Source organism: Tamandua tetradactyla, chromosome 12 (assembly GCF_023851605.1).
Source record: "Tamandua tetradactyla isolate mTamTet1 chromosome 12, mTamTet1.pri, whole genome shotgun sequence".
Lineage (NCBI taxonomy): Eukaryota > Metazoa > Chordata > Mammalia > Pilosa > Myrmecophagidae > Tamandua > Tamandua tetradactyla.
Genome location: NC_135338.1, coordinates 100,606,537 through 100,622,665, shown reverse-complemented (window position 1 = coordinate 100,622,665; position 16,129 = coordinate 100,606,537). Strand labels below are relative to the sequence as shown.

The following is a 16,129-nucleotide window of genomic DNA, read 5'->3' as shown; positions in this document are numbered from 1 at the left end:
AGGAAGAGTAGTTGAGGATATAATGGGGGAAAACTTCCCAACCCTAATAAAGGACATAAATAAGTCAAAGAAGCTCAACAAACTCCAAATAGAATAAATCCAAATAGGCCTTCCCCAAGACACATACTAATCAGTCTGTCAAATGTTGAAGAGAAGCAGATAATCCTGAAAATGGTAACAGAAAAACAATCTACTACATAGAAGGGAAACCACATAAGACCGAGTTCAGACTACTCAACTGGCACCATGGAGGCGAGAAGGCAGTGGTATGATAGATTTAAGATCCTAAAAGAGAAAGACTTCCAGCCAAGAATTCTGTACCCAGCCAAACTGTCCTTCAAAACTGAGGGAGAGATTAAAACTTTCACATACTAATAAATCTTGTTGAAAGAATTTGTAAACAAGAGACCAACCCTACAAGAAATACTTGAGGGAGTTCTGCCAGTTGAAAAAAATGACAGGAGAGGGAGGTCTTGAGGAGGGCACAGAAGTGAAGAGTGCCAGTAAGGGTAATTTAAAGGATAAAAAGAGAAAGAGGGAAAAATATATAGAGATAGATTTGACAAATAAAATCCAAAGGATAAGGTGGTGCAGTCAAGAAATGCATTTTCAGTAATAATTTTGAATGTTTACAGACTAAATTTACCAATTAAAAGATACAGATTGGAAGAATGGATTAAGAAATACAATCCAGCTATATGCTGCTTACAAGAGACTCATCTTAGACATAAGGATACAAATAGATTGAAAGTGAATGGATGGGAAAAGATTTTCCATGCAAATTGTAACCCAAAGAAAGCAAGAGTAGCTATACTAATATCAGAAAACATAGACTTTAAATGTAAAGACATCATAAGAGACAAAGAAGGACACTATATACTAATTAAAGGGTCAATTCACCAAAAAGATATAACAATCATAAATGTTTCTGCTCCGAATCAAGGTGTCCCAAAACACATGAGACATTGGTAAAACTGAAGGGAGCAGTAGATGTTTCAACAGTAATAGCAGGAGACTTTAATACACCACTCTCCTCTACAGACAGAACAACCAGACAGAAGATCAACATGGAAACAGAGAAGTTAAACAACTTGATAAATGAATTAGATCCAACAGACATATATAGGTCATTGTAACCCAAAACACAAGGTTATACATTCTTCTCTAGTGCTCATGGAACATTCTCCTGGATAGATCATATGTTGGGGAAAAAAACAGGTCTTTATAAATTTAAAAACACTGAAACAATTCAAAGCACTTTCTCTGATCACAATAGAATGAAGCTGGATCTCAGTAACCACCAAAGAATGAGAACATTCGCAAATATATGGAGATTAAATAACACACTCTTTAACAACCAGTGGGTCAAAGAAGAAATTGTTAGAGAATTCAGTAACTATCTGGAGATGAATGAAAATGAGAATACAACTTATGAGAACTTATGGGATGCAGCAAAGGCTGTGCTGAGAGGGAAATTTATTGCCCTAAATGCCTATATTAAAAAACAAGAAAGAGCAAAAATCAAGGACTTAACTGCTCAACTGGAGGAATTTGAGAAAGAATCACAAACTAACCCCAAAGCAAATAGAAGAGAAATAACAAAGATTAAAGTGGAATTAAATGAATGGGAGAACAAAAGAACAGAGGAAACAATAAATAAAACCAAAAGTTGGTTCTTGGAGAAAATCAATAAAATTGATGGGCCACTAGCAAGACTGACAAATAATAAAAGAGGGAGGATGCAAATAAACAAAATCAGAAATGAGAAAGGGTGTGTTACCAATAAAAGAAATCATGAGAGGATACTATGAACAACTATATGCCAACAAACTAGACAACTTAGATGAAATGGACAAATTCCTGGAAACACACAAACAAGCTACACTGACTCAGGAAGAAATAGAAGATTTCAACAAACCAATCAGAAATAAAGAGATTCAATCAATCATCAAAAATTTTCCTACAAAGAAAAGCCCAGGGCCAGATGCTTCACAGGGGAATTTTATCAAACATTCCAAAAAGAACTAACACCAATTCTGTTCAAACCTTTCAAAAAAATTGAGGAAAAAGGAACTCTACCTAATGTATTTTATGAAGCGGATGTCATTTTAATACCAAAACCAGGTAATGATGCTATAAGAAAGGAAAACTACAAGCCAATTTCCCTAATAAACATAGATGCAAAAATTCTCAACAAAATATTAGCAAATCAAATCCAACAACACATTGAAAGAATTATACACCATGACCAAGTGGCGTTTATACCAGGAATGCAAAGATGGTTCAACACAAGAAAATCAGTTAATGAAATATAGCACATTAACAAATCAAAAGGAAAAATCACATAATCATCTCAATTGATGCTGAAAAAGCATTCGACAAAATTCAACATCCTTTTCCGAGAAAAACACTCCAAAAGATAGGACTCAATGGTAACTATCCCAATATGATAAAGGGAATATATAAAAAACTGATAGGCAGCATTGTACTCATTGGAGAGAGATTGAAAGCTTCCCCCTGACATCAGGAACAAGACAAGGATGCCCACTGTCACCACCAATATTCAACATTGTGCTGGAAGTTCTAGCTAGAGCAACAGAACAAAGAAATAAAAGGCATCCAAATTGGAAAGGAAGAAGTAAAACTTTATTTCCAGATGACACGATACTAAGAAAATCCTGAGAAATCTACAGCAGTTACTTGATCTAATAAAAAAAAAACAAGTCAGCGAGGTCTGCAGGAAATTCAGTTACTTGACAGGTTCTTGGTTCTCGAAGGGGCTGTCCCTCACCCATTTACCCCATTTCATTCCAGTTCCCCTCGGGAGAAGGTTATGTTGTGCTCACATACGATAAAATTCCACATCAAGTCCAGCTCTGGGCCTCTCTGAGGGCAGAGTCCACTTCTTCCAATCCCACTCAGGTCCCACCAGAAGTTTATGGTGAGTGCAACGTGACAATCATCTTCAAGGAGATGTGTGCCCTGCCCACGGTCCACGGAAGACAAGTCAGTCTCCAGCACCCCTGCACCCCAGACAGCTTCACAGTTCTTTGGGAGAATGCTTCCTGGAGTGTTTGGGGCTGGAGCCACTTCCTTGCTTCCCTGGAGAGAAGCCCTGCTCTTGGTGCTGACTTTAGGTGGCTCTTAGGGAAGGAACTCCCATTTCTCCTCCATCACGCCACGTCCCATTTACAACGCCAGAGCTTCTCCTCCTAAGTTGACCAAATAACTTTAAGGTCCTTCTAAACCAGCCAAAACTGTAATGGCAAAAGGGCATCTTGCCTTAATAAATACCAAACACGTTTCAAAGCTACAATAACTTTTTTTAAAGCAATTTTGGATGTATATAAATTTCCACCAAATAGATGTTTTTCCTCCTCCCACAGGTTCTCAGGGAGATACTTCATTGCAACAAAGTATCACTTTTAATTGTTCTCAGTTCCTGATTGTTTCATGTTCTACTGCCAATTACTGTTTGCTGCTCCTCAAATAAAATAACCCTTTTTTTAAGTTCAGACTCACCCCCACCCTTCAAAGAAATAAATTCAGCAAAGGAATTGGGGGGGGTGTTGTGTGAAGGTTTGGTTTGCCTGTCCCCCTTCAGCAGTGGGCCCATCACGGCTCCTGAGATGGGAACAGGCCCTCGGCATGGGACCACGCCTGGTGGCCCTGCCTTCTGTGACTCCACGTCCCCTCAACAGTGCGGCTCTTCCCCAGACTTCTTTTTCAGGAGGAAATATACCGCATACCTGATTAAAACCATAAAAATCCACAGGGTTCTAACATGGCAGCCTCAGGAAGTTTCACGTGGGGAGGGCAGGGTGCTGCACAGGCTTGGGGGGGAGGCCCAGCTGGGGGACCCCCCAGGCAAGGGACCCATGCCAGGCTTTCCCCTCTTAGGACAGACTCTTAAGAGGAGCTGAGGGACGGGCTGCAGGAAAGGCTGGAGGGGGGCCAACAGGGAAAAGAAGGAAAAGCCCACACAGAAGGCGTCCTAACATGCCCCGCGATCAATGTCGAAATGCACCGAGAAACAGAAGGACCATCTCAGCTCCCACCCCCAAGTCTATTTCCAAGGACGCCAGGAGAAGGACAGCAGGTCAGAGGACAGGGTGATTTTAAAAGTGTGGTGCTAGCGTAGAAAGAGACCGATAGAATAACTGACCAAACTACATTCTAAAATAGACACTCAAAGGTTAAAAAAAAAGTAAAACTGAAAGAAAGTATAGTTGTACAGAAGTATAGCATCTCCAGTATTTCTAAGTATCATGCAAAACAGAATTTATAAATAACCTGGCTAACATATTCAACTATTTGGAAAATTTTAAAGTCAGTACATTAAGAACAAAATAAAATAAAATACGAATGACGAAATGGGAAAATTATTTGCAACATATGAAAGACAAAGGATTAATACTCTTTATATATAAAGAGCACTTATAATTAATTAGAAATCTCAATAGAAAAATTGGCAAAAATTTCTTTTTTCAAAAAGTCTGTTCTATTTCTAATGATTAAGGAGACAATACACAAAAGCAACAATAAAAATAGTTCCAAAATATTTTTAAGACTCCCTCACTAATAAGCTTTCCTTAAGTCTTCTAGGGCCCACTATAGTGCTTGCAAGGTAAGAACACACACTGATAAAAACTTTCGGGAAGGAAATTTGGCAGTATAAATCAAAGGTCTTAAAACTGCACATAGCTTTTAACTCAAAAATTAAGAGTCAAGAAATTCATTTTTCCATAAACATATTCAAAAGAAATAATCACAAATGTGAACAAAGATGGATCTGCAAAGATAAGTATAACAGCGTTATTTGCAACAGCAAAATACTGTGACCAGCCTAACTGTTCAGCAGTAAGGGATTAGTTAATAAAGCATCACACACCTAAATGATGAAATACTATGAAGACAATGACATGTAAAAATATTCTTCACATTGTTAGATTTTTTAAAATGTGATAATCAAAACATAGTGTAACCACTTTTAAAAAATGTATCTAAATGTAAATATTTTCAAAGAATGTTAGAAATAGATACAACAAAATCCTTATAATTGGAAGAATTAAAGATTATGTTTATTTTCACCTTTGTCCTTTCTTGTGCTTCCCACATTTTTTTGTCCTTTCTTGTGCTTTCCACATTTTTATGAGTGTTTTATGTCTTTAAATTAAAACAAAAATGAACACAAAGATAATTTTAAATGACAGTGAAGCAAACTTAAACAGTCCCTTAATACTGTAAATGATTTTTTATTTAAAAAATAGTTACAATGTCCTGTTTTTAAATTATTTTCAAAATAAAATGTTATTATATTTATGAATGAAGGCTTGGTGAAAGAGTACGTTTCTGAGTGTTTGACCACAATAATTTATAGCATACATTGGCTGGAGTTGTTCAGTGCTGACAAATTCCAGAAAGTAATTGCATAAAATAGCTGGAGAGGAAACTGCTTTATGCTTCCATGCTATTTATGGAAATTAGCATCTTTATAAAAATAAACTGGGAGCAATCACAGTCATAACCCTTGAAATGTGGTTTCCATAAGACGTTAGCTGTGGTGCTTCAGGATCCATTAGCAACGCAATGGAGGAATGCTGCTGTATTTTTTCTGTTATGAAACAATTACATATAATTGTTTTTTTCCTCTAGTATCTCTAATCCCTCCCATTCTCCCAACTGCTTCCCTTTGGTCTACAGATCTACCGAGATATTCACTTTCCTAAGGAAAAGCCACATTTCCTTTATGCGATGCCTGGCCTTCTGAAGCCCTCATTTCCCTCAAGCCACCCCTTCCAAGGTGCCCAGTCGCCGGGCAGGAGCAGGGTGAACTTTCACCCCCTGTAACCCCAGAACTCGTTCACGCCCTGCAGGCATTCCAGCCCTTGGCATCACTTGTCAAGCTGCATCCCTTCAGCTTCTGAACCGGTTCCCACATTCAGGTCTCTCCACTTGCCCCTGCTGTGCTCCTGACCAGGCCCGGCCAGCCCCACGGCCCCCGGGCACACTCCGCTCAGCCGTGTCCCCAGGGCCCCCGGGCGCCCTCCACTAGCTGTGTCCCCAGGGCCCCCAGGCACCCTCCACTAGCTGTGTCCCCAGGGCCCCCGGGCACCCTCCGCTAGCTGTGTCCCCAGGGCCCCCGGGTGCCCTCCGCTCAGCCGTGTCCCCAGGACCCCCGGGCGCCCTCCACTAGCTGTGTCCCCAGGGTCCCCGGGCACCCTCCGCTCAGCCGTGTCCCCAGGGCCCCCGGGCACCCTCCACTACTGTGTCCCCACGGCCCCCGGGCACCCTCCACTAGCTGTGTCCCCAGGGCCCCCGGGCACCCTCCGCTAGCTGTGTCCCCAGGGCCCCCGGGTGCCCTCCGCTCAGCCGTGTCCCCAGGGCCCCCGGGCACCCTCCACTACTGTGTCCCCACGGCCCCCGGGCACCTTCCACTAGCTGTGTCCCCAGGGCCCCTGGGTGCCCTCCACTCAGCCGTGTCCCCACGGCCCCCAGGCACCCTCCACTACTGTGTCCCCAGGGCCCCAGGCACCCTCCGCTCAGCCGTGTCCCCACGGCCCCCAGGCACCCTCCACTACTGTGTCCCCAGGGCCCCAGGCACCCTCCGCTCAGCCGTGTCCCCACGGCCCCCAGGCACCCTCCACTACTGTGTCCCCAGGCCCCCAGGCACCCTCCGCTCAGGTGTCCCCAGAGCCCCACAGGAGTCCTATGGGGCCTCATCCCACCTGATTACACCCACAGACTCTCTGCTCCTACCAAATGAAGTCCCTGGTCTGCTAATAAAGGCCTCCCCGGGCAACCAGGATGGTCTGTGGCCCGCCTGAGCTCGCGGCTGTATTTCCATAAACACTGCAGCTCAGCTCCCTCATCGCGGAAACTGGAAGCAGAACACAGACCAAGGGGCGCTTCTGAACAGCACAGATGGGCATCAGGAGCTGATGGGGCACAGGGGGGTGCAACAGAGAGGAAGACGTGTGGCGTGGTCCCAGGACCTCGGGCTCGGCGAATGGCTGGAGGAGACGCTCACCCGAGAAAGAGCTGGGAGGGAAGGAGAAGCTTGGTCGGGGAATACTGTGGGCGAAGCCCCTGGGGGTTTGGTGGAGGCACGGAGCTCCTGGGGATGCTGGTCTGCAGCTCAGGGAACAGCAGATGCCACGCCCTTTCATTCTGGAGAGATCCCAGGTTAGAAAAAAGGATGAGCAACTGAAAGAGTTATCAAGATTGTGTTTGATTTTCAATGTTTACATTTCATTAATTTAATGTAAAGGATGGACTTTTTGTCTTTCTATGGCATATATAACCCTATTTGAAGAAAACATCAAAAGCCTAAATTTGAGAGTGTGGATCACTGTGACACCTGGGTTCCTCGTGACAACCCAAGACGGGCGCCTCTGCAGAGAAAACCAGAGGAGCAAATGCAGCTGCCTGGGAAGAGGGCAAAGGACAGGAAGCTGGGACTGGGCAGCGGTTAAGAAGGGACACAGATGAGTCAAAGAAAGAACCAAAGATGGACTCATCAGAGAGGCTGAAAGAATAAGGGGCAAGGTGTCATGAAGCCAGACAAGGAGAGGGATCCCCTCCACTCTCCCGCTGGCGTCTTGGGGCATTTATCTAATGAGTCTGTCTCTCCGACTTTCAGCCCTTGTGGGCAGCTTGGCATAAGGCTGAGTCTGCCTCCAGGACCAGCTTAGGTCTTAAAGCTCTAGCATTGGTGACCAAATGGTTCAGAATATTCCTGTAAGATCACCGCTGAGCATCAGTTCACACAGGAAGCACATTTACGGCAGGAAATCTGAAGTGCTAGGAAGTGCTGACGAAGGTATAAGCAGAGGGAAGAGGAGAACCGCCACGGCCCGTATCCAGTGAGCACCAAAGCACGTTCCTCCAAGAAAAAAAATTATTTTAAGGAAATATTTAAACAGGCAAGTAAAGATGTGAGCACACAACGTGCATTACAGGTGGCTTAAGATAGCAAAGACTAGTGCACAAACCTGGAAGCAGCCTATATGCCCATAAACAAGTAATTTATTCAAACAAACAGTGGTGTTGTGGTCCATCCATAAATACAACAGAACACAGCCTTTTGGAAGTGAAACTGCCGTCACACATGCATTGACATGGAAGGACGCGCGCTGCATGACTGAGAAGCGATGGGTGGGACAGCACGCGCGGCAGGACCCCTTCTCCGGGCGTCGGGCTCACTGTTCCCGGTAACTGTGCCTCGCGGTCACCACAGATGCTAAGCACAGAGTGAGCCCTGCTCTGGGGAAACACAGGGTAGGTCTTACGAACCTCCAGTCACAACGCTTCCATCAACCAATTGTGTTATGAGCTTGTAAAAGCCCTTCTTTAATATGCACTGCTGCTGCGCTAACCCTGAACCCCGGCCAGCAGCTCTCTAACTCAGGCCTGAGCAGAGCTTCTCTCCCAACTCCCCGAAGGAGGTCACGGCTGCTCGCGCTCAGGACACCAGGCAGCACGGCGGCACTGGGGCCGGAGGCACTGTCCACACTGAGACACCAACCAGAAGCACAAAACCGTGAAAACCAGGGCACTGGTCACACCTGAAAGGGGAGGCCGGGAGGGCGTCCTGGTCAGCTGCAGCCGGAGCCGCGTCACACCACTCAAACCTCCACTGCTCTGGCCCCAAATGACCACAAAAGTGTCACAAATATTGACTTGGGGTTACAGATACATTTTAGCAAGTAGCAGAATTAGTAAATAGGGAACTTCATGAATAATGAGGATTAACTACATTTATACCTCACCTGTGCACAGAAAGTACATGGAGGAGCACACGTGGAGATGTTAATGGTGATTACCTGGCTGGTAGTAACAAGGTTAATTATTTACTTTTATTTACCTTTTCATTATTTATAGCTTCTATTTTTCAACAATAGATGTGCTTTGTTTAATAAATTTAAAACTTGATCTAGAAATAAGGAGAGGCCAGGCCAGCCTCAGGTCAGCTCCACACGCGTGAGGCCCACCCCTGCAGGGGTCCCCAGGCCACCAGGGCAGTGTCTGTGGACACAGAGGTGGACACAAGTGCTGAGAGGAGGATGGGCTGGCAGGGTAGCAGTCCTGTGCCCCACCGAGTGACTGAGCAGAATGGGGAAGGGCAGGGAGGGATGGGGAGGGGCTGGGAGGGACAGGGAAGGGCAGGGAGGGAAGGGGAGGGCAGGGAGGGATGGGGAGGGGCTGGGAGGGACAGGGAAGGGCAGGGAGGGAAGGGGAGGGGCAGGGAGGGATGAGGAGGGGCAGGGAGGGACGGGGAGGGGCAGGGAGGGACGGGGAAGGGCAGGGAGGGATGGGGAGGGGCTGGGAGGGACGGGAAGGGCAGGGAGGGATGGGGAGGGGCTGGAAGGGACAGGGAAGGGCAGGGAGGGAAAGGGAGGGGCAGGGAGGGATGGGGAGGGGCAGGGAGGGACAGGGAGGGGCAGGGAGAGTGCCACAAAGCTTGGCTGGGGAGCTCCAGGGAAGGGCGGCCAGAAGGCGTGGAGAGTATATACAGAAGCAAAGATGAAAAGGGTAACCCCCCCCTAATAAAAGGTCCTCCCACGAATGAATTGTGTCACAAGAACATAAAGAATTCATGGGTCTTTAACTGCTGCTCCTGCATGACCAACTTCAATCAAGTGGAAGCAGCCCCTGGCCACTACCTCAGGGCCGGGTCAGCCATCCAACTTCTCCTGGCCACTCAGGAGGGGCACAGAGGACAGCTGTCCTGCCAACCCATCCTCCTCTCAGCACGTCCACCCCTGTGTCCAGAGACACTGCCCTGGTGGCCTGGGGACCCCTGCAGGGGTGGGCCTCATACATGTGTCACAAAGAACACAAATGTGTTCTGCAGTCCTGGAGGCCAGGGGTCCAATATTAGTTGTACAGGGTTAAAATCAAGATGTTAGCAGGGCTGATTGCTTCTCGGCACACTAGGGCAGCATCTGGCCCTTGCCTCGTCCAACTTCCAGAGCTCCCACATCGCTTAGCTCCTGGCCAAATCCCGCCCATCTCCTGTCTCTTTCTCTGCTTCCTGTCCCTCTAACTCCTCCTGCCTCCCTCCTATAAGGGGTCTTTCTGATTGCAGATTCCAGAATAATTTCCCTATTTCAAGATCCTTAACTTAATCATATCCTAAAAATCCCTTTACCATGTAAAGTAGCATTCACAGGTGCTGGGACTCGGACATGGACTATTTTGGGTCCACAGTCACCCACTGTGCTCCCCGAGGCCTCCACACTCCCTACCCAGCAGCTGCATCTACCTTAAAGTGTTTGGTCAACAGCAGCTGAAAGGCATCTCCCCAGGAACACATGACCTTCTGCACCCACCACCCACCTCAGCATCAGCAGGATCTGACAGCTACAGCAGCCCCCAGCTCGCGAAGATAGAAATAAAGCATGAAACCACCCAGTCTCATCCTCAAGTACTAACAAGACCCAGGGGACAAGGTCTGAGCGAGTCAGATAGCTCTTATTTTACACATTGTGCTCTGAAATTCTTCAAAGTCCTCCCTGCAGAGGAGGTCCCCACCGAGTAGTGAGAGACTGTTCCAACAAGCCTCCTAGGCCCTCTGCCCCCACGTGCCTCCCAGCTCTCCAAACTGTCCCCTCCAGGGCCTTACTGCAATAGGCGTCTATACCCTGAGGGACCGGGAGCTGGCGGGGCAGGCGCGCCCCACAGAGGGCACCACCCTGCAGAGGACGCCAACTATCCAGCTCATGGGACAGGGACAGGAGTCACCAGAGAATCTGAGCAGAGCAGCACCTCCCAGCACCCACGTGGGCTTGCATGGAACCACCCTGTGAGATTGCAGAAAGAAATGACAGCCACATGACCAATATTAAAACAATTTCTAGAGAAATCTGCCAAACAGCTAGGGATCCATCACATGACTATTAAACGGGTAGGCAGGTGTGGTTGCTCATTCTTCTGCTAGGCAAGAGCAAAAACAAGGGACAAACTGCAGTTGGGGGAACAGTCAATATAGGATTCATCCTTAAGGTGCCAGGGAGGGTTGGAGGAGACCTGAAATGCTCCAGGCTGGAAGACTGAGCTGGAACGGTAGCAGCTGCCTCCTCAGAGGAGACGAGGGTCCCTACGGAGAGGGTCTGGAGCCAAAGGACTCTTCCAGGGCCCGTGAGACAGGAAGAGGGGAGGCCTCTGCAGCTGTCTGGATGAGGGAAACAGCAAGCTCTTCCAGGAATGCTCAGGAACAAGTCAGAAAAACATGAGGCCGGCTTCAGGCCCCGCCGTGCAACCTATCACGAGTACTCGTGGTCAGTGAGCATGAGGGGCAGGCTTCAGGCCCTGCTGTGTAACCTATCACGAGTACTCGTGGTCAGTGAGCATGAGGGGCAGGCTTCAGGCCCTGCTGTGTACACCTATCACGAGTACTCGTGGTCAGTGAGCATGAACGTTTAAGCTTTAGCAGATTTAATAAAGATGTAATTATTATTAGACTACCTGGGACATCCCATGCTCCTTGAGGCTCTATTAACTCTCTACCAGCCACCTGGTGGCAGCAAGAGGAAATACTCAGGGACCCTGTCCCGCCAAAGCCCAGGTCACAAGGTGCCTTGGAGGGACAACTGTACTACACCCTGGCTGACCCCAGAGGAGTCACCAAGCAGCAGCTCATGGACAGGGCCCCAGGCCCGACCAACCGAGCTGCTTCCCTAGAATAGACTTGGTGAGGTGCAGATTGGGGCTCCCCTGGCCTTGAGCCCACGCACATCTGCAAGAACCTTTCCCTGAGAAAATCCGGTCCCACCTCCTTCCGGCCTCCATGGCCTCTCTCCCCAGTGGATGCCTCTTTACCGTCCCCTACAGCTCCATAGAGGCGGTTACAGGCACTGCCCAGGGGTCAGACCTCTACCACCACCCAGCAGCTGCACTCTTGAGAGGGCTAGACTTTAGGGTGCACTAATTACATGCCAGGTGCTTCTTTTCCCTTTGTTCTACTTCACAATGGATCAGCTCCTCCACATAATTCCGTGAGGTGGAGATCATTATTACCCCACTTCACAGATGTGGAAACTGAGTTGTCACAAGGCCAGGCCGTGGTGGAACAGGGGATGGTGGGAGGGTGAAGGTCACTGGTCTGAAATCTCGTCTTGTGACCTACTTTTCACATTGCAGCGACACATGGAAACACTGCTTCCAGAGACACCCAGATACGGAAAAACCCAAAAGAGGTCAGTGAGTGATTCAAACTGGGAAAACACTGCCCTTGGCCAAAGGTCAACAGAATGCTTCAGAGGGTATTTAAGTTTTATAGGGTGAAAGAAGACAAGATGGAAATGCTGTGCCTTGAAGCCTGAGCCCCACTGATCAGGAATCTCTGAAGCTCTTGTAGCCTGTTTCAGATTTGCTGATAGGACAGAAAAACAAGCCTCCACCCTGTTACCACAACACTCTATCTCACCGGTCAGAGACACCCAAAAATCATCCTGAAAATACTTAACTTCTGCTAGAAAGAAAAGATATCTATTAAAATGTGACTAAGGGCAGTATTGGAAAAACGGGATAAAATGGAGAGGCTTTACCTCACTAACCAGTTCCTGTGAGTCAGAAACCAGGCCCAGCCACTAAGAGACACTAAATCCAGGAGAGCGGAATGAGAGGCAGAGAACCTGATTAATTTATCCCAGGGCATATTTACTCATGCATGCACTGTCAAGAAGCATTTAAGCGTTTATTAAATGCCAGGCCCTTTGCTAAACTCTGGGGGTGTGCAGGCTTCCAAGCCGGTGTTGGAGAAGTTCTGGCTCCAGGGAGGAGCCGCCTGGCCCCAGCTCACACGTGTGTGATGCACGACAAGCGGCCCTCGGGGCACGGGACTGAAAACGAGTGCTCTGCTCCTTCAGATCTGAGCCTGCAAACTGCTTAGCTGAATGCAATTTTTAAAGCATATTTGTCCGACTGTCAATGCTTTAAAAATTGGGAGGTTTCATAGGAAATCTAGATGGCCCAGTTATCCTAAAAAATAAGATCTGACAATCCTGGCCTTGCATGCTCCCTTGGCAGTTGATAGGCAGAGTTGATAGGCTCGTGGTAGGCAGAGCACACGCTCCCCGGTTAGCGAGTCTCCAGCACTCCCTATCGTCTCCTAGACGGTACCTGCTGTGCTTTCTGTCCGAGTCAACCCTGCAGGCGAACACAGATGCCATGCATGCACTAGGTCCTCTGGTGGAAAGACACCAAATGGAACCGAAAGAAGGACTGAAAAGCAGCGTGACACATGCTGACAGAAGCCCAGTTTCCTTATTCAGTCAGTGGCCCAGCCACGCCCAGAACCTGGTCTCTGCCATCAACCGTGTCCTGGCCTCTAGGAGCACAGCTTATTTTGGGCACATGCGGACACCCATTCCTCTCTGGAAAGACAGAGCCCATCCCGGCCCCAAGTCCTCTCCGGTGCCAGGATCCGCAGCGCTCCCAAGGCCCTACTCAGGAACAATCCAGGGATGTAGATCCCTCTTACATGGAAGCTAACTGAAACGAAGGATTTGCTGGCGTAAGAAAAAGTTAGATTCTCCTCTTTGTAGGATGACCCACCCACCACCCACATCCTAGTGCTCTAGAATAATAATAAAAGGCATGACTGCACCTTCCCTTCTCCTCAGTACCTGCAGAAAGGCAGAGAACAGGCAGCACATCCACCTCAGCAGCCCCCAGGGGCTCTTCCAGGAGGCCATGGGTGTCCCTGGCACTTCACCTGCAGCCTACAAAAGAGACAGATTGTCCATCAGCTCTGGCCTCAACCACTCCCCAGGGCAGCCAGAGCAAGGGGTCCTGAGCCCCAGACACCTGGGAAGTTCTGTGCCAGTCGGGGGCAGCTGCCAGCTGCAGCGTGCAGGCTGTCCGGGGCTCCCTTTGCATTGGGCAGCGGCTGCCTCCCCCTTGGGCGCAGCCGGGCATCCACAGCCACAACTGGCACCACGGCAACCGTGGCTTCTGCTACCTTAGGCGAAAATTAGTCCAGGACCAAATAATGCAGCCCAGAAAGAGGAAGAGACCTGCTTAAAGACCACCCGGCAGCAGGGTGACCGTTCCAGGGCTGGGCTTAGGCGTGGCAACTGCCCAGGGCTTTCTCTGGACTCCACCGCGGCCTGCCCGACCAGTCCCGCAGCCGGAAAAGGTCTGGGAGCGGAATTAAGGGTGGCTCCCGGACCACGGCCCGTGGGCTGGGAAGGGGGCTTCAAAGTTTTCCCGAGAACTAACAGCACAGCCGGTATAGCTGCGCCTGGAAAAGCCGAGGTCACGCTCGACTGTCGCTGCGCCTCGCGGGCGCCTTGGCCGAGATGGGGTCCGGGGGTGGGTCGGTGGCGTCTGTCCATCTGGAGAAAGCATTACGGGCCTGGCCTAATGCGATCCGCAAATGTGCTGCCGTTTCCGACCTGAGGCGGCGGCTCCCGGCTGCAGGGGGGCCCCGGACCCCGCGCCCCGCGACTGCTCGCCGCAGCCCGCCCTGCAGGCGCCCCCCAGCGCCGCTCGGCCCCAGCGCCCCCCACGCCCCACCTCCGCGCGGCGCCCCGGCCCCCGCTGCGCTAGGCACCCCCGACCCGTAGCCCGCCGCCCGCCCCGGTACGCTCCAGACTCGCCGGGGCCGTCAGCGGCGTTTCCACCTGGAAGTCCCCAACTCCGAGGAGCCCGAGTCCTGCGGGGACCTCCCCCCAACCCCGAGCCAGGAGCCCCGAGGCGCGCCGCTGGCCGGCAGCCCCGGCCCCCACCTCCCCGCTCGGAGCACCCACCTGGCGCCTGCAGCGTCGGACGGGGCAGCCCGGGGGCCACGCGGGCTGGGCGCGCAGAGGGGAGGCCGAGAGCCGCGGCCGCGTCGGCCCCTTGGGTGGGATCCGGGGCCAGGACGCGCCCCGACGCCTGCCTCCGGCCCGCCGCGCCGCCGCGAAGTTAAGTGGGGCCGTGCCGCCCGCCTCTTCCCGCCCGCTGGCCGCCACCTGCGCCGCCCGGCAAGTGCACGGCGCGCCCCGGGGCCCGGGCTGGGGGCGGCGGGGGCGCGAGACGAGCGGGGGCGGCGCCGGGCCCGGCCTCTAGGAGTGCGCGGGGCCGCGGCGACGGCGAGACGCGGCTGGAACGCTCCTCCGCCCGCTTCCTGGAAGCCACTCCTCGCCCTGGGCCGGCCGCCAGGCGTCGCGCCAAGAGCCGGGGCTGCCGCCGCCGCCGCCACCGCCGCCCGCGCTGGGGAGAGGCGGCCGCGGCTCCGCGGGCCAGCGAGGGCTCCCCGCCTCAGCCAGGGCCGGGGAGGGGAGGCGGCCCCCCCCCCGCCGCCCTCCCCTCTAGCCCCCCCTAGCCCCTGCCGTCCCCTCCCGAGCTCCCCTCCAGCACCCCCGCCCTCCCCTCCCGCCCGGGCGCGGACTCCGCGGCGAGGCCCAGCGGCCACACGGAGCTTTGCCCGGAACCGTTGGCTCGTGCGCCCGGGACTGCCAGGCCCAGGGTGGAGCGCAGCGGCCCTTCCCCGGCAACGCCGGCTCCGCGCGGGGCCGCCCCCTCTGACGAGGCGCACCTGCCTAGGAGGAGCGTCCCGCAGCCGAGGGTGGGGCGCAGGCCCGCGGTGTGGGTGCGCGCTCGGGTGTCAGGGTGGGTGGAGGGGGCGTTGCCCCGTGGACTGCTGGAATGAAGAGAAGCAGAAAGTGTGTTCCTGGACGCAATCCCGAGTCTGCAGAAGCGAGAGCGGGGCTTGCTCGGAAGGGCCGCCCCGTGCCCCTCGCTCGCCGCCGCCCGCCGGCCGTCCCGCAGCCCCTGAGTTCCGGGCGTGCACCTCATCCTCGGTTAGCGGCGCTGAGCCCATTCCACAGACGGGGAACCCGAGGTTGGCGCGCGCTCCACGGCTCTGCCCGGCCCGCGCGCCCCTGCGCCGCCTCCTGCCCTCTGCGGCTGTGTGTGTCCCATGCTGCCCGCGCCTCGGGGCCCGAGCCGGCTCTGCACCCCCACCTGCGCCCCCCGCACCTGACCGACTTCTCTGGCCGGGAAAAGCTCCCCACGGCTGCTTCTCCGTCCGTGCAAAACGTCGGGATTCTTGCGGAAAGTGAGCAGGCACAGCCGGCGGGAGGCAGCGGAGGGGCAGGAGGGCCTGGACGCCCCATCAGCAAGGCCCGGGGAGGCCCGG

General features: G+C 51.7%; 1 protein-coding gene across 2 annotated transcripts in view; it reads right to left on the bottom strand.

Annotated features, from left to right (window-relative positions):
• The window catches only part of ADAMTSL3 (ADAMTS like 3), a 355,553-nt gene extending 340,735 nt beyond the window's left edge, over positions 1-14,818 (bottom strand). Inside the window, exons 1-2 of one of the 2 annotated variants that reach the window (XM_077124346.1) lie at positions 14,757-14,818; positions 13,632-13,727 (exon numbers count right to left, since the gene is read on the bottom strand). In XM_077124346.1, coding sequence (XP_076980461.1) covers positions 13,632-13,700 — 69 coding nt within the window. In that variant the 5' untranslated portion in view covers positions 13,701-13,727; positions 14,757-14,818. Of the gene's footprint in view, positions 1-13,631; positions 13,728-14,021; positions 14,314-14,756 lie in introns of those variants that run through there. The other variant, XM_077124347.1, reaches the window with a different exon arrangement.
• Between the last annotated feature and the right edge of the window lie 1,311 nt (positions 14,819-16,129).